This window comes from Aquarana catesbeiana, linkage group LG09 (assembly GCF_042186555.1).
Source record: "Aquarana catesbeiana isolate 2022-GZ linkage group LG09, ASM4218655v1, whole genome shotgun sequence".
Taxonomy (NCBI): Eukaryota; Metazoa; Chordata; class Amphibia; order Anura; family Ranidae; genus Aquarana; species Aquarana catesbeiana.
Genome location: NC_133332.1, coordinates 170027531 through 170046409, shown reverse-complemented (window position 1 = coordinate 170046409; position 18879 = coordinate 170027531). Strand labels below are relative to the sequence as shown.

The following is an 18879-nucleotide window of genomic DNA, read 5'->3' as shown; positions in this document are numbered from 1 at the left end:
GAAGATACATCAGCTCAGGAGCCAATCTGACAGCATGGAAACTTGGCCAATGACATCAGACACCAGAGGGTGTGGAGGGGGCATGGCTATGCGCTTCGAGGCAGCAATAGTTCTTTCTCAAGCCTGTCATACTGAGGAATACCTACACCTTATATGTATACATGGGCCAGCAAACCCCTCCCAACAAACTCAGAAAGCAGGAATAAACACTCAGATATAATACTGCAGCTCAGAGGTTGCTTGCCAGAGATAGGAGGGGACTACTTACCATTGCATATACGAAGAGAGAGCCATAACATGTAAACATATACATATGGCTATGCATGAACAGAATCAAGGGATTAACAATAATAATAATAGCAATGGTAATGGAGCGATAGTTCACATCGAATATATCCCAACCTAAATAACAATTATAAATAAAAACTTATCACCATATTAAAAATCACATGATAAATGGAACCACATGGAGTCACACGGATAAGCTGAGGTTATAAAGATCGTTAGAAATCATAAAAAACACAAAAATATATCTGAATTTAGATGTATAGGATATGTACAACAGAGAAGTCTGAAAAATAATAAAAAATAGCTATGCCCTCTCTACGCCCTCTGTATTTATTTCAAAAAGAAAAATGTGGCGGTAAATATTGCAAAAAAAACAAAAAAACATGCAGTAAGCTATTAAGTTCAATTCACAAACAGAATGGAGTGTAAAAAAACATGCAATATTTATCACAAGGTTTTTGCTGGCGGTATCACATGCAGTATTTGTCAGAAACAACATGGGGGTCCCCCTCAATAGCTGGTTGCTAAGGAGTGGAAGCCGGTCGCTGCACCCTTAACGTCGAATAACTCATCAGCTGTCAGTGGATACCATGCTGAAAGAAAACATGCAGGCAATTAAAAATTATTTTTAAAAAAAATTGTGTGCCTCCCCCAAATGCACACCATGCCAACATTTTTTTGAAAAAACAGAATGGGGTCCCCCCCAAAATCCATACCATGCTTTTGGGCGGGGGGGCTCTGCCTCTTCCCCACAATCCTGGGCGGTGGTTGTGGGGGTCTGAGGGAGGGGGACTTATGGAAATCTGGATGGGGTCTACTCATTCACCAAAAAAAGTGTCAAAAAGAAAAAAAACACATGCACAGTTTTAAAATTCCTTTATTAATAATTTTTTTTTTTTTAATGTTTAAAGTAGATCCACCATCATTCACGATGCCCGCTGTACCTCCGGACCCGAAAAAGAAGAAGAAAAAATCTGCCTGCTCGTCCGTCTGACAGTTCTTAAATAGCCAAGGGGAGGAGTCACCCAATGGCGTCAGATGGCGGAGCAGGCAGTCGGCGGGACCCTTTGTTAGGGCCGGAGGTGTTTTATTTTTTTCTTCTTTTTCAGGTCCGGCGGGCGTCGTGAATGATGTTGGACATTTTATTTTTAATTTTTGAATAAAGGAATTGTCAAAAACTGTGCGTGTTTTTATTTCTTTTTGACACTTTTTTTGGTGAATGAGTAGGGGTACTCATTCGCATGGGGGGGGGATCTGGGTGTCCCCACAACCCTGGAAGAGGCCCTTGTCCCCATCAACATGGGGACAAGGTGCTTTGGGGTGGGGGGGCAGAGCCATAACAGGACTCCATCCGGATGCACGGCTTCTAGCTGTGGCATTAGAAGACAGAGAGAAGTTGAGTTGAAGTAGTTAAGCTATGTTTGATTTCTTTGTAAAGGTCCATCACCTTAGTACACTAGAAAAAAACTAAGGATTCATGGAGTAGGGTAAGGCGATAGGGGAGGCGCCCAACGGGCATCTCCTATAAAGCTTGTCAATGTCCAATCATCTGAAGGTACAAGCCTATAACCAGGATCTATTAATACTTTGCTTGTGTCCTGATTAAGATCCTTTTCAGAACTCACATCAATTTTATATATTTGAAAGAAAATAACCTTCATGTTTTGAAATATATTTCAATGTCATAAATAATGGTTTAAACATGAAATTATAGTTATGATTTATTTCAATAGATGCTTATGACTGGCTCCTTCTGAAGAAGCAGCAACTGCTGCGAAACTAGTTAAGGACTATCGCCAAGACGCATCATATGCGACACCCCACTTCAACACTGGGGGTCACATTTATTTCATTTTTGTATAATTGTTTGAAGCAGCATAAAAGGCTGTAATTATCAACTGTATCTAACTATTTTGTCAATGTGGTTTTGTCCATCAATGTTTTTATATTCTATATACTATTAAATTTCTTTTACATAAAACTATATATATCCTTGTCTACATCCTTGAGGTACCGAAATTTTTCTCACTTTTTCCAGGGGCACTTCTGAGGTGACCCCAGGCACCTATTACTGAGTCCTGATTAAGATAATCCAAAACTACCATCAGACCTCACTAGGCAGAATGGATGAGGTAGGTTCCACTGCCATATAGGGGAACCTGTCAACATGAACAAAGCAAAAGCACAGAGAATTATTCTGATGTTCCAGACCAGGATACAGAAGGTCACCAGAGGGAATGACTCCACACAGAAGACAACACTGAACCTAAGCCAAATAGAAGCTGATTAACCAGAACCCACCAAAACAGGTAGAACGTCAAAAAATCTCAAAATAGGAATATAATAAGAAAGAAAGGACCCCAAAATCTGATGTGGCTAACAGGAAAAATAACACTGGGAGAACCCCAAGAAGGAACAGGTCCCAAGAGGGAACCTACAAAGAAAAACAGGTCTAGACAACAGAGACCAGTTGGTCTAAGGTCTTACACCCTTTAGGATCAAGATAGAAAATTCAGTGAATAATGGGGGGTTACCCAGCAGAAACACAAAATTGGCTAAGCGAGGCACACCAGCAAACGTATTAGATTACTACAACCCAAAAGCTCAGCCCACATGGCAGGAAGTGACTCCTGAGACCATTAGATAGCTCAAATGTTTGATCCTACAAAGTCAACAAGGCAGAGGCAGTAGGGTGCAAGGAATTCACCCTCAAACGGGTAGTCAAAAGGTTAGATCAAAGCACCAGACTAGTGAGGTAGGAACCATCAAACGCACTGAGGATGAAACTAGAAACATCCTCCCTGATATCACAGGGATGCTGGGGCCTGCAAAAGAATTCCGTGAAGCCTGCCTAAACCAACTCTTAGACAGCAATCTAAGAAGCTCCTGATTCCCCTAACTAGTCCAGCAAAACACATGAATTAACATCTGAATGGGCTGCCTAATGCACCAAAATGCACAGAAAGGGTGCAATAACAAACAATGTGATGTGCTGCATTGCAGGTGCATTGGGAAAGTGTGTTACAGTGCCATTCAGAATGGCACTTCACAAGCACTGAAACAACGCAACAGTATGAATCTAGCCCTAATGAAATACACTAAAACCTTGGATTGCAAGCATAATTCGTTCCAGAAACATCCTTGTAATTCAAAGCACTTGTATATCAAAGCCAGTTTCCCCATAAGAAATTATTGATGTGGTTGTGACGCGTTAAAATTAGTCACTTTCCATTGTGGAGCAGTTTTAACGCTCATCAAACGCTACGAAAGGGCATTTTAACGCCTGAGAAATGCCCCATTTTAAACCTCATTGACACCTGTCTGACGTCCATACTAACGCCATACAAACGCTATAGGAGCGTTTGTTGTGCGTCAATAATTTAGTCAAGTATAAGCAAGCCCTGAAAGAGAAGAGAGGCGCCTCTAAGTGTAGCAATACGGTTACATTTAATGAAGGTACAACATTTAGCAACTCACATAGTTGATGATTAAAAGAGGCACATCTAAATATGCAGGCATTTGGGGTAAAACGGTCCACATGGACCATCCCCCGCACCGCCGGCTCTCACCGCTGTCAGTCTGCAATCGTGACCAAGAAGACTACCCTGCAGTAGAGCGATCTGAAAGCGAGGCTTGAACCGCTTGTGGAGCTCAGCGTGGAAGGGATGACCTTGATAGTGGTGCGGAGGACGGTCTATGTGGACAGCTTTACCCCGGATGCTTGCATACTTAGATGTGCCTCTTTTATTCATCAACCATGTGAGTTGCTAAATGTTGTACCTTCATTAAATGTAACCATATTGCTACACTTAGAGGCGCCTCTCTTCTCTTTTATACTCAGTTGTGACATGAAGCTACTTGTATATCAAGACATCGCTTGTATATTAAGTCAAAATGTATTAAAAATTTTTGGTTGTCTTGCAAAACACTCTCAAACCAAGGTTTTTTTTTTGTTTTTTTTCTAATAATCTTTATTTATCAAACATTTTTACAAATTTTTTTATAAAACATATACACATACATACATCTTCAAAAAAAAAAGGTGTGTAGGGTCTTACTCACATTTAGTATTCAGATCATTTTATATAACCCCCTGATCTTTATTAGCACCATCGGCATAAATTACTGAATATAATTCATTTCCCTATCTTATCACGGCCCCTAAATCTATCACACACTACTATCCCAATACCCTCCAACCATACCCATCACACACACTCAACCAATCCTCTTACAACTCACCACTCAAATGACCAAAAAGCCACAAAAAAAAACCCCTCTCCAATTCAGAAGAATTCTCCCACTTTATCCAACTATTCATCACAATATTTGCTCTATCTATATCCCAATTTTTCTTTCCCCTACAGCGGCGAGGCTCTAGACTCTTCCCACAGACTTCCTGTAAATAGTCATCTCCCTCCCTCCAATATCATCCTCTCCTCTAAGCATCTCATCATTCTCATTTCACATTCCCACTCCTCTATGTAGGGGGCTATTTTATTTTTCCATTTTCTAGCTATAACGGTACGTGCCGCAGTTAGATAGTATTTCAAGGTTCCCTTTTTTATATTTTTTATTGATCCAGGGATCACTGACAATATCGCCACATATATATCTGGTTGTATCTTTACCCCCGTTGTAACCCTATATATTTTAAATACCTTTTCCCAGAATGATTGAATTTCTGGACAGAAATACCAGATATGCGACATTGTGCCTCTTGCTCCTTCACATCTCCAACATCTATCTGTATTATCTGAACTTATTTTGTTCATATCTACTGGGCATTTATACCATCTGGCTAGTATTTTATATTTTCTTTCTTTATGCCTAGTAGAAATTGATAGTTTATGTGTTACTATAATTGCTTTTTCCCATTTAGCTCTGGGGATAGCATTCCCTAGTTCCTCCTCCCATTTTTTTATGTATTGTAACCCTTCTTCCTTATTTTCTGAAATTAAGTATTTATACACAACAGATAAAATATGTGTAGGTCTATGTTTCTGTAACAATATTTTTTCTAACCCTAAAAGTGGTCTATTCAAAATGGACTCCTTCATCAGAGATGAAATATATTGCTGGAGTTGCCCATACTGAAACCATTTCTTTCTATATTCGGTACCCAGGGCCTTCAATGGGGGGAGTTTATTTTCTTCCATTATTTTCACTATCCTCGTATCATCCCTCCTCTGCCACTTTAGAAAGGTCTTGGTTTTAAATGCAAGTGGGAATTCCGGGTTGCTAAAGAGGGGGGTCATTGGGCCTCTCAATGTAGATCCTATCCCCCTTTTTATCAAGTCATCCCATACTTTCAAGGTTGACACGACCAAGGAGGGCATATCCCCTTCCCGGGGTCTATATTCCCTCTTAATCCAAGGTAATGATTTCAGTTTTATGTCTGTGACTTCTTCCTCCAATTTCACCCATTGTTTGTAGTCCATATTATGGAACCAATCCACAATCCTGGTTATAAATATTGATCTAAGATACAACGAAATATTTGGGAGAGCCAGTTCTCCATCTTTTTTTTAATCTATATAGTGTTTTCCTATTTATTCCAAGGTTTTACTGTACACTTAACCTTAAACACTTCAAATGTGACAGCACGTTGCTTATATCATTTTATGAAACTAAGATGACGGCGCAACAAATAAATACACGAGCTCAACCAAACTCTTGAAAAATATCCACACTATCAGTCTAAATAATGGAAGCTAGGATATCTGTTACCATAGTTTCAATCAGAAGAATGAAATCACTAACCCAAGGTAATTTATTTAAAAATGCTATACAAGATGGTTAAGATTTATCCTATCATAACAAAAGCTAAGGTTTGTGGTGTTTCATGTGGATCATATTTGATATTACCTTATATCCAATAGTCTTTCTGTAATAAAGAATCTCTTTCTCCAGCAGCTCAAACAGTCTAGGGGGAAAAAATTGGAAGTCTTGGATGTTTGGTTGCTTTGGAGGGCGGGGTGCCTTAAAGAGAGAAAACATACATTTAATAATTTGCTAAAATTTTAGAAATCAATTCATTGAGAGTTATGAATTCACATCATCCCTCCCTCTTAACTTCTAAATAGCCGTTTTTGTTTTTTTGGGGTTTTTTTGTTAAAGTAACTAAACTGTTGTAATAGACATGAAACTATGAAGACTCTGCAATTGATTCCTGCGGTCATGAATATTTTAGTGTATTCTGAAAATGTCATTACCTAGGGAGAGCCTAACCTAGAACAAGTAAGCATTTAATAACACTGGAAAGACCTACCTGCCTGCCTTCTTCCAGGTCATTGATTCATTAAATAATAAAGCTGGGGGAAGGCTATGACAGTCAAGGTGTTGACATCTACAAAAACATTGGAAATGGCAGCACACAGATTTCTCTCATTACAGATTGCCTTTAGGACTCACTCTGGTCATGTACGTATCTACTATACTGTTGCCCCTGTTACTGTGGCTGGGCCAGCAGGTTAAGCTCTGACAGAGTTAGGTATGAGAAGCATAAGTGTCATTGCCATATTCTCTAAAAGAATACTAACAATGAGTTGGTGTTTCTGCTCTGCACAGGCTTAGGAAAACCGTAGCAATGGGACACCCTGTCATAAAAAGACAGCGCTACCAAGTTTTTTCCTGATTTGTAGAAGGTAATTCACATAACTATCACAAAAATCATTACCTGAACTCTCCCCAACTTTGCTTGGTAACCGAGTGAAATCACTTGAGTGGGACATCATGATGACAACAACAACTAGTTATGTGTTAGTGAGTCCCAACGGGCCAAAAACAATACTAATTACAATCAATGTTCTGGTTCACCAGAGGTAATATTATGCTTTAGAAAAAAGCAAGGCCGGCCATGTTAATGTGGTATTTATGTTAAAAGTTGTACTAATACTGGAAAACAACTATTGTTTAGAAAAATGTGTCATTCTAAGCTGATCACATTCTCAGCTTGTGAGAGCCATACGGGTCCCTTTACAAGGTTTTTTTAACATATATTTGTCACTTGTGTGATTTATGAAAAAAAGCATCCCTTATTCTTATTACTTCTCAATAAAATACATACATCCACCAGGGACCCCTATAGAAGTTTACTAATCCATTCTAATTGAACATTCTGCTCTCCTTTGTGGTATATATAATAGAGTAGTAATACCTAAAAAAAAAAGCATAAGTAATATGTAATCTTTTAAATTGTAAAAGATGTTATTTATGCCTTATACTTATATCAATTCATATAAAAGCCTCCTTTTTTTGGAAGTGAAAAACACAAAAAGTCTCAACTGTACAGTACAAATCAGATTGTTCATATAGACCAAAGTTTCAGGCATCATATTATTAATGCTGGTTTTACCTTTGGAGCTCTTGGTTCACTGACACGCAAGGCATCTCTAAAGTATGCATCCACAGCATAATTGGCTTTACGCTCTCGTTTTGGGGGCTCTATCCACTCCAACATACTCAGCTAAATATACATGCAAAAAAAAGCAGCACTTTAAAAACACGTATACTTTACTGAAAACTGTAAAACATTATTATTATTATTATTAAGGGGCCAATTAAGCCTCTATACCAAGAAATTAAATTAAGCTTTCATTTACTTGATTAGTCAGCTACTATCACTAAGGCTAGGTTTACACTAGAACACGATAGGGAAACCCGCAATCCATGCTCATTTCCCGCTCTATGTTCAAAACCCATTGCAATTGCTATCTGCAGCGGGTGCCAATGATTAGTTAAAAACACTCAAAATGCAGGTTGCAAACCCAGTGCATTTGCCTTCACCGGATCACATGGTACAAAAGTACCAAGTGATCCGGTTGCAGTGCGTTTCCAAAAGTAGGGCATGCCCTACTTTTGGTGCGATGCAGCGTGATTTGAGCCCATTGAAAATGAATAGGCTCAAATCGCACCACACTAAATCGCATGTGAACTGCACAGGAATGTGCTGTGCCCAGAGCTCATGGAAAGACCATGTATACTGAGGTAATATAAGAATGTTATAATGCAAGTATGGCTTGACTACTTGTCCATGTCTTAATGCATGAAACATTCTGCATTAAAAGAAAAACTTTCATTGTATATTTTTCAATCTAACCTTAATCATCTTTAAAACCAAGATAAAGCAAGTTCAGAGGCACGCAGGATACAGATTTTCATGCAACATCCAAAAAATACTTACAAAACAGTAAAGAATAAGATATCCATTTCTATTTTATTAGCAGAGACAAAAAGAACAGTGGCTAAAATATTTCATCAACTTTCCAGCCAACTGTATGAAACATGTTGTTACAACTACTTGTGCACCAAACATAGAAAGACGATTGCATGACTGCAACAGCAAAATTCATCACTTTTAGTAAGTCAGTAAAAACCATTGTCAGCTGCAGAGACATAGCCTTTTCACAGACTTAAAGCGGAGTTCCACCCAAAAATGGAACTTCCACTTTTCGGATTCCTCCCCTCCTCCGGTGTCACATTTGGCACCTTTCAGGGGGGAGGGGAGAGCAGATACCTGTATAACCCAGGTATTTTCTCCCACTTCTGGCCATAGATCGTCGCATTATCTGCGGCTATCTACACCATGTCCGGACCTCCTCAGCACCCCCCCCCCCCCCCCGCTGTCTTCTGGGAGACACACAGGTCCCAGAAGACAGCAGGGACCAGTGAGATCGTGCAGCGCAACTCGCGCATACGCAGTAGGGAACCAGGCTGTGAAGCCGCAAGGCTTCACTTCCTGATTCCCTTACCGAAGATGTCGGCACCTCCACCCGAGAGCCAGATCAGCTTCGGGTGCCGACATCGCGGGCGCCCAGGACAGGTAAGTGTCCATATATTAAAAGTCAGCAGTTGCAGTATTTGTAGCTGCTGACTTTTAATTACTTTTTTTCGGCGGAACTCTGCTTTACACCTCCTCTCTTGCTACACATTAAAAGTTCAGTAGACAGCAAGCTTTAAAGCAGGGGTCTCAAACTGGCAGCCCTCCAGTTGCAAAGTCCCATGAGGCATCGCAAGGCTGACAGAAGCATGAATCAATCAGGCAGAGGCATGATGGGACTTATAGTTTCGCAACAGCTGAAGGGCCGCCAGTTTGAGACCACTGCTTTAAAGCCTAAGTTCACTTAAAAAATAATAATGATAAATGCGTATATTTTTGCAGGAAAAAAATTAGCATGTATTATTTCTGTTTACAGGAGCATGCAAAGCATTGCAATGTCAGGTACAATGTTAGGTTACTGCAAACTCTTTCTCTAGCACTCTGTCTATATCTCTGTATGGAGTTGCAGAGCTGGAGGAAGTGTCAGTGAACTATGCATGCACCGATCACGTATTCCATTGAGAATTAGAAGTCCGCCTCCCGAGGTGGCAGACGGAGACTTCCAGGTTATTCATTCACGAACCTCTGTGAATAAATGATGCAGCTGTGTGGGAGGAGCTCTACCTAGCTGTGCCAATATTTAAAAGTCACATCCGCTGCAGGGAAAAACCACCCCCACATGCTGTCACAGGGGGAGGGGGAAGCTCTGGGGGTGGGGGGGTTGCTTAGCAACATGCTACAGTCTACATACGGGTGGAACATGTAACATGTTGCTAAAGCTGGAGTTAGCCTTTACCCCTTTCACACTGGAGGCGTTTTTCAGGTGCTAAAGTGCTAAAAATAGCGCCTGTAAAACGCCTCCTCTGCAGTCCCAGTGTGAAAGCAGAATGCTTTCACACTGGGGTGCTGCGGTGGCAGGACGTTAAAAAAAGTCCTACAAGCAGCATCTTTGGGGAGGTGGAGGAGCGGTGCATACACCGCTCCTAAACCGCCCCTGCCCATTGAAATGAATGGGCACTGCTGCCGAAGCACCTGCAAAGTGATTCGGCAGCAGCGCTTTTAGGGCGCATTTAACCCTTTCTTCAGCCACTAGCGGGGGTTAAAATCGGCCCGCTAGCGGGCGAATAGCGCCGCAAAAACGATGGTAAAGCGCCTCTAAAACTAGCGGCGCTTTAACGCTAACGCTGCCCACGGCTCAGTGTGAAAGGTAATGCTAATGTTTTCAGCTAGGAAAAAACAAGGGTGTACCTGCTCATCTGACATCACCCTTACCTTATCATTTAAGCCCTTGTGCCAAATGTACTAACTGTACTAGGGCCCAAGAATATATATATTATATATATATTTAATATATTTCCTTCATACTTTACCTGATAATGTAAAATTTTTAGTATAACTTTTGCAAATACAATTTTACCTTTTGCTTTTCTCGATAATCTTCTCCTTCAAAGTTATATAAACTTGTTTCTGTATCCATAGAGAAATTCCTGAGACTGCTTTCTCCCATCTTTTGCAAGCGCTCTGCCATTTCAGCAGTCTGAAAAAAAAAACATTTTCAGATATATACACTGGAAAGAGGAGGTAGGTTTACAGATCATCAAATATTCCTCTTTAATTTGACAAATGTAAGAAAGATGTACAGGCATAAAGTCCAGTTTAAAGGAATAGTCATTTCACCCTATGTAGGTACATACAGCAGTGGCTCACACAACCAAAATAGATAAAGTTTGTAATGGATATATATATATTTGGACAGAGCTTTGCAGGTGGCAACATGAGTGAATGCATAAAAAGCACACAAACATGTTGGGCATGCTATGTCCTACAGGCTAGCTTTTAGCCACTGAAGTCAGGGGCAGCCTACATACAGTATAAGGCAATGATCAGCACAGAAATCTAGAATGACCTTCCTTGGTTCATAATTAATGTATGATTAGATAATTTTTTTAAAACCTACAGTCAAACCTATAGTCATCTCCAGCTATACATTAAATAATACTTATTTGATATATTTAAATTACTATTCTGCCTGAAATATTTGTCTTGCTTTCTATTTTCTTTTTGCATTGCTAAAAAAATACTTTTCTTCAGTGGAATATGAAGAAGCAGAATTAGACGGTTTCTATAAATCAAATAGTATAGGGGTTTCCCATTATACTATTACTAATCATGGTATTTATGAATATGCATCCATCATTTAGGTCACACTATGCAAAATGAGTATACGAACATAATAGATCTCCATACTCAAGTGAATGTATCCTTATGCCGCGTACACACGAGTGGATTTCTCGTCGGAAAAAGATATGGCGGTTTTTCCGACGGGATTCCGCTCAAGTTTGCCTTGCATACACACGGTCACGCAAAAGTTTGCTGAAATTACGACCGTCAAGAACGCAGTGACATACAACACTACAACAAGCTGAGAAAATTAAGTTCAATGCTTCTGAGCATGCGCCGAATTGTTTCCGAGCATGCGTAGGGATTTTACGCGTTGGAATTGCCACAGACGATCGCATTTTTGGATAGGAACTTTTCCTGACCGAAAAATTGAGAGCATGCTCTCAATCTTTTGCTGGCTGGAATTCAGCCAGCAAAAGACCGATGGAGCATAAACACGGTCGCATTTTCCGACGAAAAACTCTCATCGGTCTTTTGCGGGCCGAAATTCCGATCGTGTGTACGCGGCATTACAGTGGGAACAGATTTACTTATCATGGTGACCTCAGAGTAGTCAAGTGGTCACCTGTATAGAATATGAACAGAAATCTTCCATAAAGAAGTGGGGGAATACAAAAAGCAAACATATATACTCACTTACCTGCTGCAGCAACGGTCTGATGCTGTAGCTATCCTCTGTCAGCTCTAAACCTGGGAACTGTGCAATCACATGACGCTGACTGCTCAGTTCTCAGTTTGTTCTGAGCAGAGCGGTGATGGTCATTCAAACTCTTTGCTCTGCCCCTCCAGCACTCACTGGAGCTTTGGGCAGATGAGGGGGTGGGAGTGGCTGTCTCAATCAGGCATCTGGGTGGATCCCGACATTATTGTCAGGATCCTTCCAGATCCTGAAGCTGCTCAGTGATGTCAGCCAACAGCTGGCTTTGCTTGCTGTTGGCTGATTCTGGGCCACAGGTAAGCACAATTAGTTGCACTCCTGGGACTCACAAGAGAAGTATAACCAAAAAAGCTTTGGCAATGCTTCTCTTTTAAGGCAACAAAGACAGTAATAAAAGCCTGACGAGGTTTCAAGCTTTCCTCAGTCTATGAAAATAAACATTTTCATTCATTACAGTTCAACTTTAATTAGGACTCTTTGGAACCTCTGATGTTACTCTTGTTTGAATATAAGATTTTAAATTCCTATCTTTTCTGAATACCCACAAAATGTTTTTCACAAGCATAAATACAGTCAAGAGTTGATGAGCTCATATAATTTAAATAAACTGATTTAGAACTATTTTAAAAAAGCTTTTTGAGTATATTGAGTACATTGGTATACTGGTATGGTGTACCAACTCTCCTTTGCATTGAATATGCTAAACAGGCTGATCTCCTGGGAAAGACATGGGTGAAAGCCTTAAAGTACAACTGAAGGCAAACCTTATTGAAGTTTTGGATAGGGTGAAGAGAGTCTAAAACACCTGTCAGATTTTTATTGCCATCTGTGCCCCCATTAGGGAGATTCATCCTCTCTATTTATCCGGTTTCCATTGTCATTGAAAGTGAAGGAAACATCCATATTTTGGGCTGTCCCCAGAACAGAAACAGAGAGGAAATCTTCCATTATATACACCGGTTCATGTGACCTGCATTACAACCAGGGGTTCCCTCACTTTGGGGGGATTTTCTCTCACTTCCTGTTTTGGCTATGGGACAAGAAGTGAAGGGAAATCCCCCCAATGGGACACAGATGGCAAGAAAAAAGCTGGCCATAGATGGTTTGAACTTTGGCCAGTTCAGTAGGGACTGGCCAAGATTTGATCCATCTCTGGGTAGGCTGATTGTACCCAAGTCGATCCAATGATTGACTCGTGTAAAACCAGCATGTTGGATATCTAGCATTCGGGGGGAGGAGCTATGCTTGACAACACCCGCTGCCATCCTGATCTATTTGTGCTGTGTTCTATGCTCGTATCAGCCGGCTCAATGTAAGTAGGTTTTTATTTGTAATAATAAACCACTGATTTTACCTAAACTGAGAGAGCACTTAGATTTGTCTTTATTTTTGCATTGGGTATATTATTATGGATTTCTGAAGCTCCAGTTCCTGGTACTTATTACCCATTCGATGGGACGTGTGATTTTGACTACTTGTTAGGTCAGGAGTCCATTACTTGAGGGGAGCGAAGCGATTACCTTGGAGGTGGAGGGATTGTCACTTTAAGCTATTGCTCCTGTTATTTTTCCATCACGTGGAATAAATACATTTGTAATCAGTGTGATATAGTTTATAAAAATATAAAATAAATCACTAAAACAAAGCAAAGACCTTCCCAAACGTGAGCCCATCAGAGTCTCCATTGGAGCCCTCTTACAATAGGTGACCGCGATATTGTGTCAATCTCGCCGCTTTTCTCGGCGAGATTTGACACCTACGAGACCCATCGCAGAAGCCAGCGCCGAGATGGCTCACTCATCGGGAAAGGAAAACGTTCTTTTCTTTTCACGATGAGCGTCAGGCAGTGCCCTTATCCGAGCACGCAGCCCGGCCAGTCAGGAAAGGGAGTGGGGACGAGCGAGCGCCCCCTCCTGAACCGTACCAGGCCGCATGCCCTCAACAGGGGGGGGTTGGTACCTTGGGGGAGAGGGGCGCCCTGCGGGCCCCTCCACCCCAAAGCGTCTTGCCCCCATGTTGATGAGGACAAGGGCCTCTTCCCGACAACCCTGGCCGTTGGTTGTCGGGGTCTGCGGGCGGGGGGCTTATCGGAATCCGGGGGGTTGGGTCGCCACCTATATAAATGGCTCCGCAGCTCGGACACACCATTCCAGCAGGGGAGAGCATTGTGTCAACATCAGAAGAAGAGAAGAAGAGAAGAGGGGACAAGACAGTGCAGCAGACCGGGTCCCCCGCTAGCAATAGAGCTGGAAGAAGAAGAGCCCCCCCCCCCCCGAGCTGCCTAATAAATTTCTTTTAAAACCTGTGTGGTGTGTTTTTTTTATTACCATGTACCCCATACTCATTCACATAGGGTGGGGGGCTCCCGGATTCCGATAAGCCCCCTGCCCGCAGACCCTGACAACCAACGGCCAGGGTTGTCGGGTAGAGGAAGCAAAAAATACTCTTACGCACAGGTGTATTGGCTAGAAAGTCCCAAGGGTTCAAGAAGGACTATGGATTTCGGCCTTGCTGCTCTCAAGGATGGGATTGTCCTAGTGTTAAATGAAAAGAAGAAAAAGAGCGCACCAGCCTAGTGCATTATCCTTGACAGATTTATTAATTAAAAACAAAATAAAAACTACTCACAAAGGTCGAAGAATCAATCACATAGTATATGGCTCTGTGCCATATACTATGTGATTGATTCTTCGACCTTTGTGAGTAGTTTTTATTTTGTTTTTAATTAATAAATCTGTCAAGGATAATGCACTAGGCTGGTGTGCTCTTTTTCTTCTTTTCATTTGTCGGGTAGAGGCCCTTGTCCTCATCAACATGGGGGCAAGGTGCTTTGGGGTGGGGGGGCCCGCAGGGCGCCCCCCTCCCCCAAGGCACCAACCCCCCCATGTTGAGGGCATGCGGCCTGGTACGGTTCAGGAGGGGGGGGGCGCGCTTGCTCGTCCCCACCCCCTTTCCTGACCGGCTGGGCTGCGTGCTCGGATAAGGGTCTGGTATGGACTTTGGGGGGACCCCCATGCCGATTTTTCGGCATAGGGGGTTCCCCTTACAATTCATACCAGACCTAAGGGCCTGGTATGCCCCTGGGGGGGAACCCACGCCGTTTTTTCATTTAAAATTTGGCGCGGCGTTCCCCCTCAGGATTCATACCAAACACCTGTCAGCACTGCCTGTCGCTCATCACGAAAGGTAAAAAAAAGTTTTCCTTTCCCGATGAGTGAGCCAGCGCGACATGCACAGCACCCTGTCGCCGAGAACCAGCGTGATGGGATCACGCTGGAAACAAAATCTCGCAATAAGGTACTGTACATCAGAGTCCCCATCAACGTCCCCCTTACATCTGTATCTCCCCTTACAACAGAGTCCCTAACACAGCCCCTATGCTTCAGAATCCCTCCCCATTAAAGTCCCCCTAAATCAGAGGTTCTTTATATCAAAGTCCCCATCAAAATCTCTCTTACATCAGAGCCCCCCCCCCCTTTTCATCAGAGCCCCCATCAGAGTGTCCTCTTTCATCAGAAGACCAAGTAAAATCTTGCAGCAGGCCAGATTTGGCCCAAAACCCAGGGTCTGGAGACTCCTAATTTAGTATGATACTCTAACGTACCTGTATAATAGCTGTCAATGCACCTGCAATACAGCACACAACAAAACACATTACATGTGTAGTGGTGTGTTGTGTTACAAAAATGCTGCAGGTGTGTTTTCTGTGCACTGCCAGTCTTAATGCACCAACAAGAACAGAAAGTGAAAAAAATATCCCTAAACAGAGACAAAGACAGCAATAAATTATGTTCCAGTAGGTTGGAAAAGGGTTACAAACCCGGTCAGGTTTTTATTGCTGGCAGTGTATCTAATGAAGGTTACCTCAATTCCTGGAAAAAGCTTTGGCTGTAGTTGGGATTTAAGTCCACTTATCCCAAAAAAATTTAACTGTAAGATAAAGGTTTCTGTAAAATGGTAACATTTGTGTACTTTTGAATTGCTTCTAATTATACACAAGTTGCTTCTAATTTCCATTGAGTTGCTTTGCAATCACGTTAACTTGTATGTTGAAAAAAAAAACTGAGCCCTAAACGCTAAACCTATAAGGGACACTGTGTCCCTTCTTACCTGAAGCAGTCAAGACATAAAGTACAACTAAAAGGCAAAACTTTTTTTAGTTTTGGATAGAGTGGAAAGAGATTAGAACAGCTGTCAGTTTTTATTGCTGTCTGTGCCCCCATTGGGGAAATTCACCCTCTCTGTTTGTGCTGTTTACCATTAATATTGAAAGTAAAAGTAAAAGAAAATCCCAAATTTTGGGATATCCCCAGAAAAGTAATAGAGGGGAAATTCCAATTGGGACACTAGTTTTGGTGACCTGGGGGTCCCTCAGGAATTCCCGTAGTTTGCAGGGATTTTCCCTCACTTCCTGTTTTAGCTATGGGGCAGGAAGTGAAAGTGAAGCTCCCCAATGGGACACAGATGGCAAAAAATAAACTGACAGGGGTTATAACCCTTACCTACTCTATCCAAAATGAAAAAAAAGTTTTGCCTATAGTTCTACTTTAAAGCCTCCATTGAAAGCAGTCATCTACTGTTGCAGCTAGTACCAGGGCGGACATTGTCACTGTCAGTAAAACTGTAGATGTGAAAAAATGTGTCACCGGTGCACAAATGTATAAATCTATAATAATGTGTGACTTTACCTTTTGATTTAAATAGCAGATCTGCTGCAGTTATAGATCCCACAACAATAGTGTGGGGTAAACAATGTTACAGAAAAAGGTGTAACTGCTCTTACCCTAAATAATATATTTATCTTACCACATATCAAAAACAATCTTTATCAGTGATTCATCATCATGAATCCAAATAAAGTGCATATTTAGTGAACTGCAATATTATAAAGAAAATTATCCTTCTTAATCAAGAAAAAAATCATATGTTAAACAAAGAACAGTCCCAATATTCCACTTTAAAAGATGATTATCCGAATCCCAAGTGCACAAATCCACATCCGTGATTGGAAAATTTTCATAAATTTGTGAGACACCACCACCTTCTAAAATGGACACTCACCAGATACAAAGTAAAAACCTTTGATTTATGTTGGGTTAACCACTCCACTCATATAAGCATGCCTGAAGATTTCCGGATTGAATGCCAGTAATCACTCCTCGCATCTCCTCATTAATCTCAGGATCTCATAAAAAGCAAACAGCCATCATTGCGCAACATATTATAATTTATACAATCATTAAAATAAGTATAGGTAATTTTCACTCACAAGTGTGGTGCCTATAGACCGGCATTAAGTCTTTCCAGCAATGCTCATAGGGCTAGCATGCGTTGTTCCGTCTCTCGGGATCGGTCGTACGATCGAAGCCTCGATTTGGTGCGGGTTGGGGCAGGAAGTGACGTCGGCGTTACCCAGAAGCCTCTACGCATTTTGCATTTAACCATGCATCTTCAGGAAGCCGAAACGATGCTTGCTAGCCCTAAGAGCATACCATACCTTGATACCAGACTCACAAACCGGCCACAGTGGAAGGTATCAGCCTCAACTAAACCAGTAAAGGAAGGATGCGGTAAAGTGCTTTTAAATGTATTTACTTTAATCACTCTATTTTTAAAATTTCATCAACAAAGATTTATTATTTATACACTGAGGGGCAGCAGAGAAAACTGCCCGCTGAGTAAATACTTTTTACAAGGCAGTATTACCCTTTGCTTCAATAAAATGGGACGTATTTATTGATCAACGAGGTGATGAACTGACAAAGAAACAGCAGTTACCTTCTTTTCTCCTCTCTCCAATATGGTTGTAATGTCTTCCTCAGTCAGCTCACTGTCCTTTGATGCAAATACATGGGTGGCACCATGGCGAATTATCTGGAGCATCTCATCCTTGGCAAGCTTGTTTGACTGTTGATCTATCAGCCGTCCTATCAACAGAAAATACATACAGTGTGTGCCAATAACCCTTTGTCTATAAAAAGGGGGAACAGCCATTTGCCCACCTCCAGATACAGCCTGAACTCTTCGTAAACATTGCACAAACTTTCAAATTTTGCTTAGCCAAAAGGCAAATAGGATAGTGTGCCAATGATAGTGTGTGGCATCTCAATTATGCCTGTATAGTCCCCTTCCTGACATCACCTCGAGTGCCAATAAAAATGCACCATCCCCCCCCCCCCCCCCGAAAAGTCTTACAGACAGTAAACTACCTCTTTTGTAAAAAGTTTGGTGACTCCTGTGTAAAAGTCCTATGCCCTGCACACACAGTCGGACATTCAGACGGAATATGTGCGATTGGAGCTTGTTGTCGGAAATTCCGACCGTGTGTGGGCTCCATCGGACTTTTTCCATGGGAATTTCCGACACACAAAGTTTGAGAGCATGCTATAAAATTTTCCGACAACAAAATCCGATCCTTTAAATTCCAATCGTGTGTAGACAAATCCGACGGACAAAGTGCCACGCATGCTCAGAATAAATGAAAAGACGAAAGCTATTGGCTATTTATAGTCCTGAAGTACGTGTTTTACGTCAACGCGTTCAGAATGATCGGATTTTCCGACAACTTTGTGTGACCGTGTGTATGTAAGACAAGTTTGAGCCAACATCCATCAGAAAAAATCCATGGATTTTGTTGTCAGAATGTCCGATCAATGTCCGACCGTGTGTACGGGGCATTAGTTATCTTTAGTGCAAAAAAGTTCCACAAACATTCCATATTAACTCTACTCATGATACATTTTCTGAATGTGAATGACCTATAAAAAATTAAAATACAAAAGGATTTCAAATCTAAATTCCTATGTACAAAAAAACTTTATTTAAATATATTCCTAATAGCCACAAGGGATATAAATGTATTTTGCAATGCCAGTAATTACCTTGTAAAACTAGCCATGACATCATTACTGTGCTGCTTGTAGAGGGAGCA

The 18879-nt window shown here is 41.4% G+C and overlaps 1 protein-coding gene across 2 annotated transcripts in view; it reads right to left on the bottom strand.

Moving 5' to 3' along the window:
* The window catches only part of SMARCA1 (SNF2 related chromatin remodeling ATPase 1), a 409892-nt gene that overhangs the window by 224865 nt on the left and 166148 nt on the right, over nt 1–18879 (bottom strand). For both annotated transcript variants that reach the window (XM_073599403.1, XM_073599404.1), the window contains 4 exons: nt 17727–17875; nt 10527–10646; nt 7646–7756; nt 6157–6270 (listed from right to left, as the gene is read on the bottom strand). In XM_073599403.1, the coding sequence (XP_073455504.1) occupies nt 6157–6270; nt 7646–7756; nt 10527–10646; nt 17727–17875 (494 nt within the window). The remainder of the gene's footprint in view (nt 1–6156; nt 6271–7645; nt 7757–10526; nt 10647–17726; nt 17876–18879) is intronic.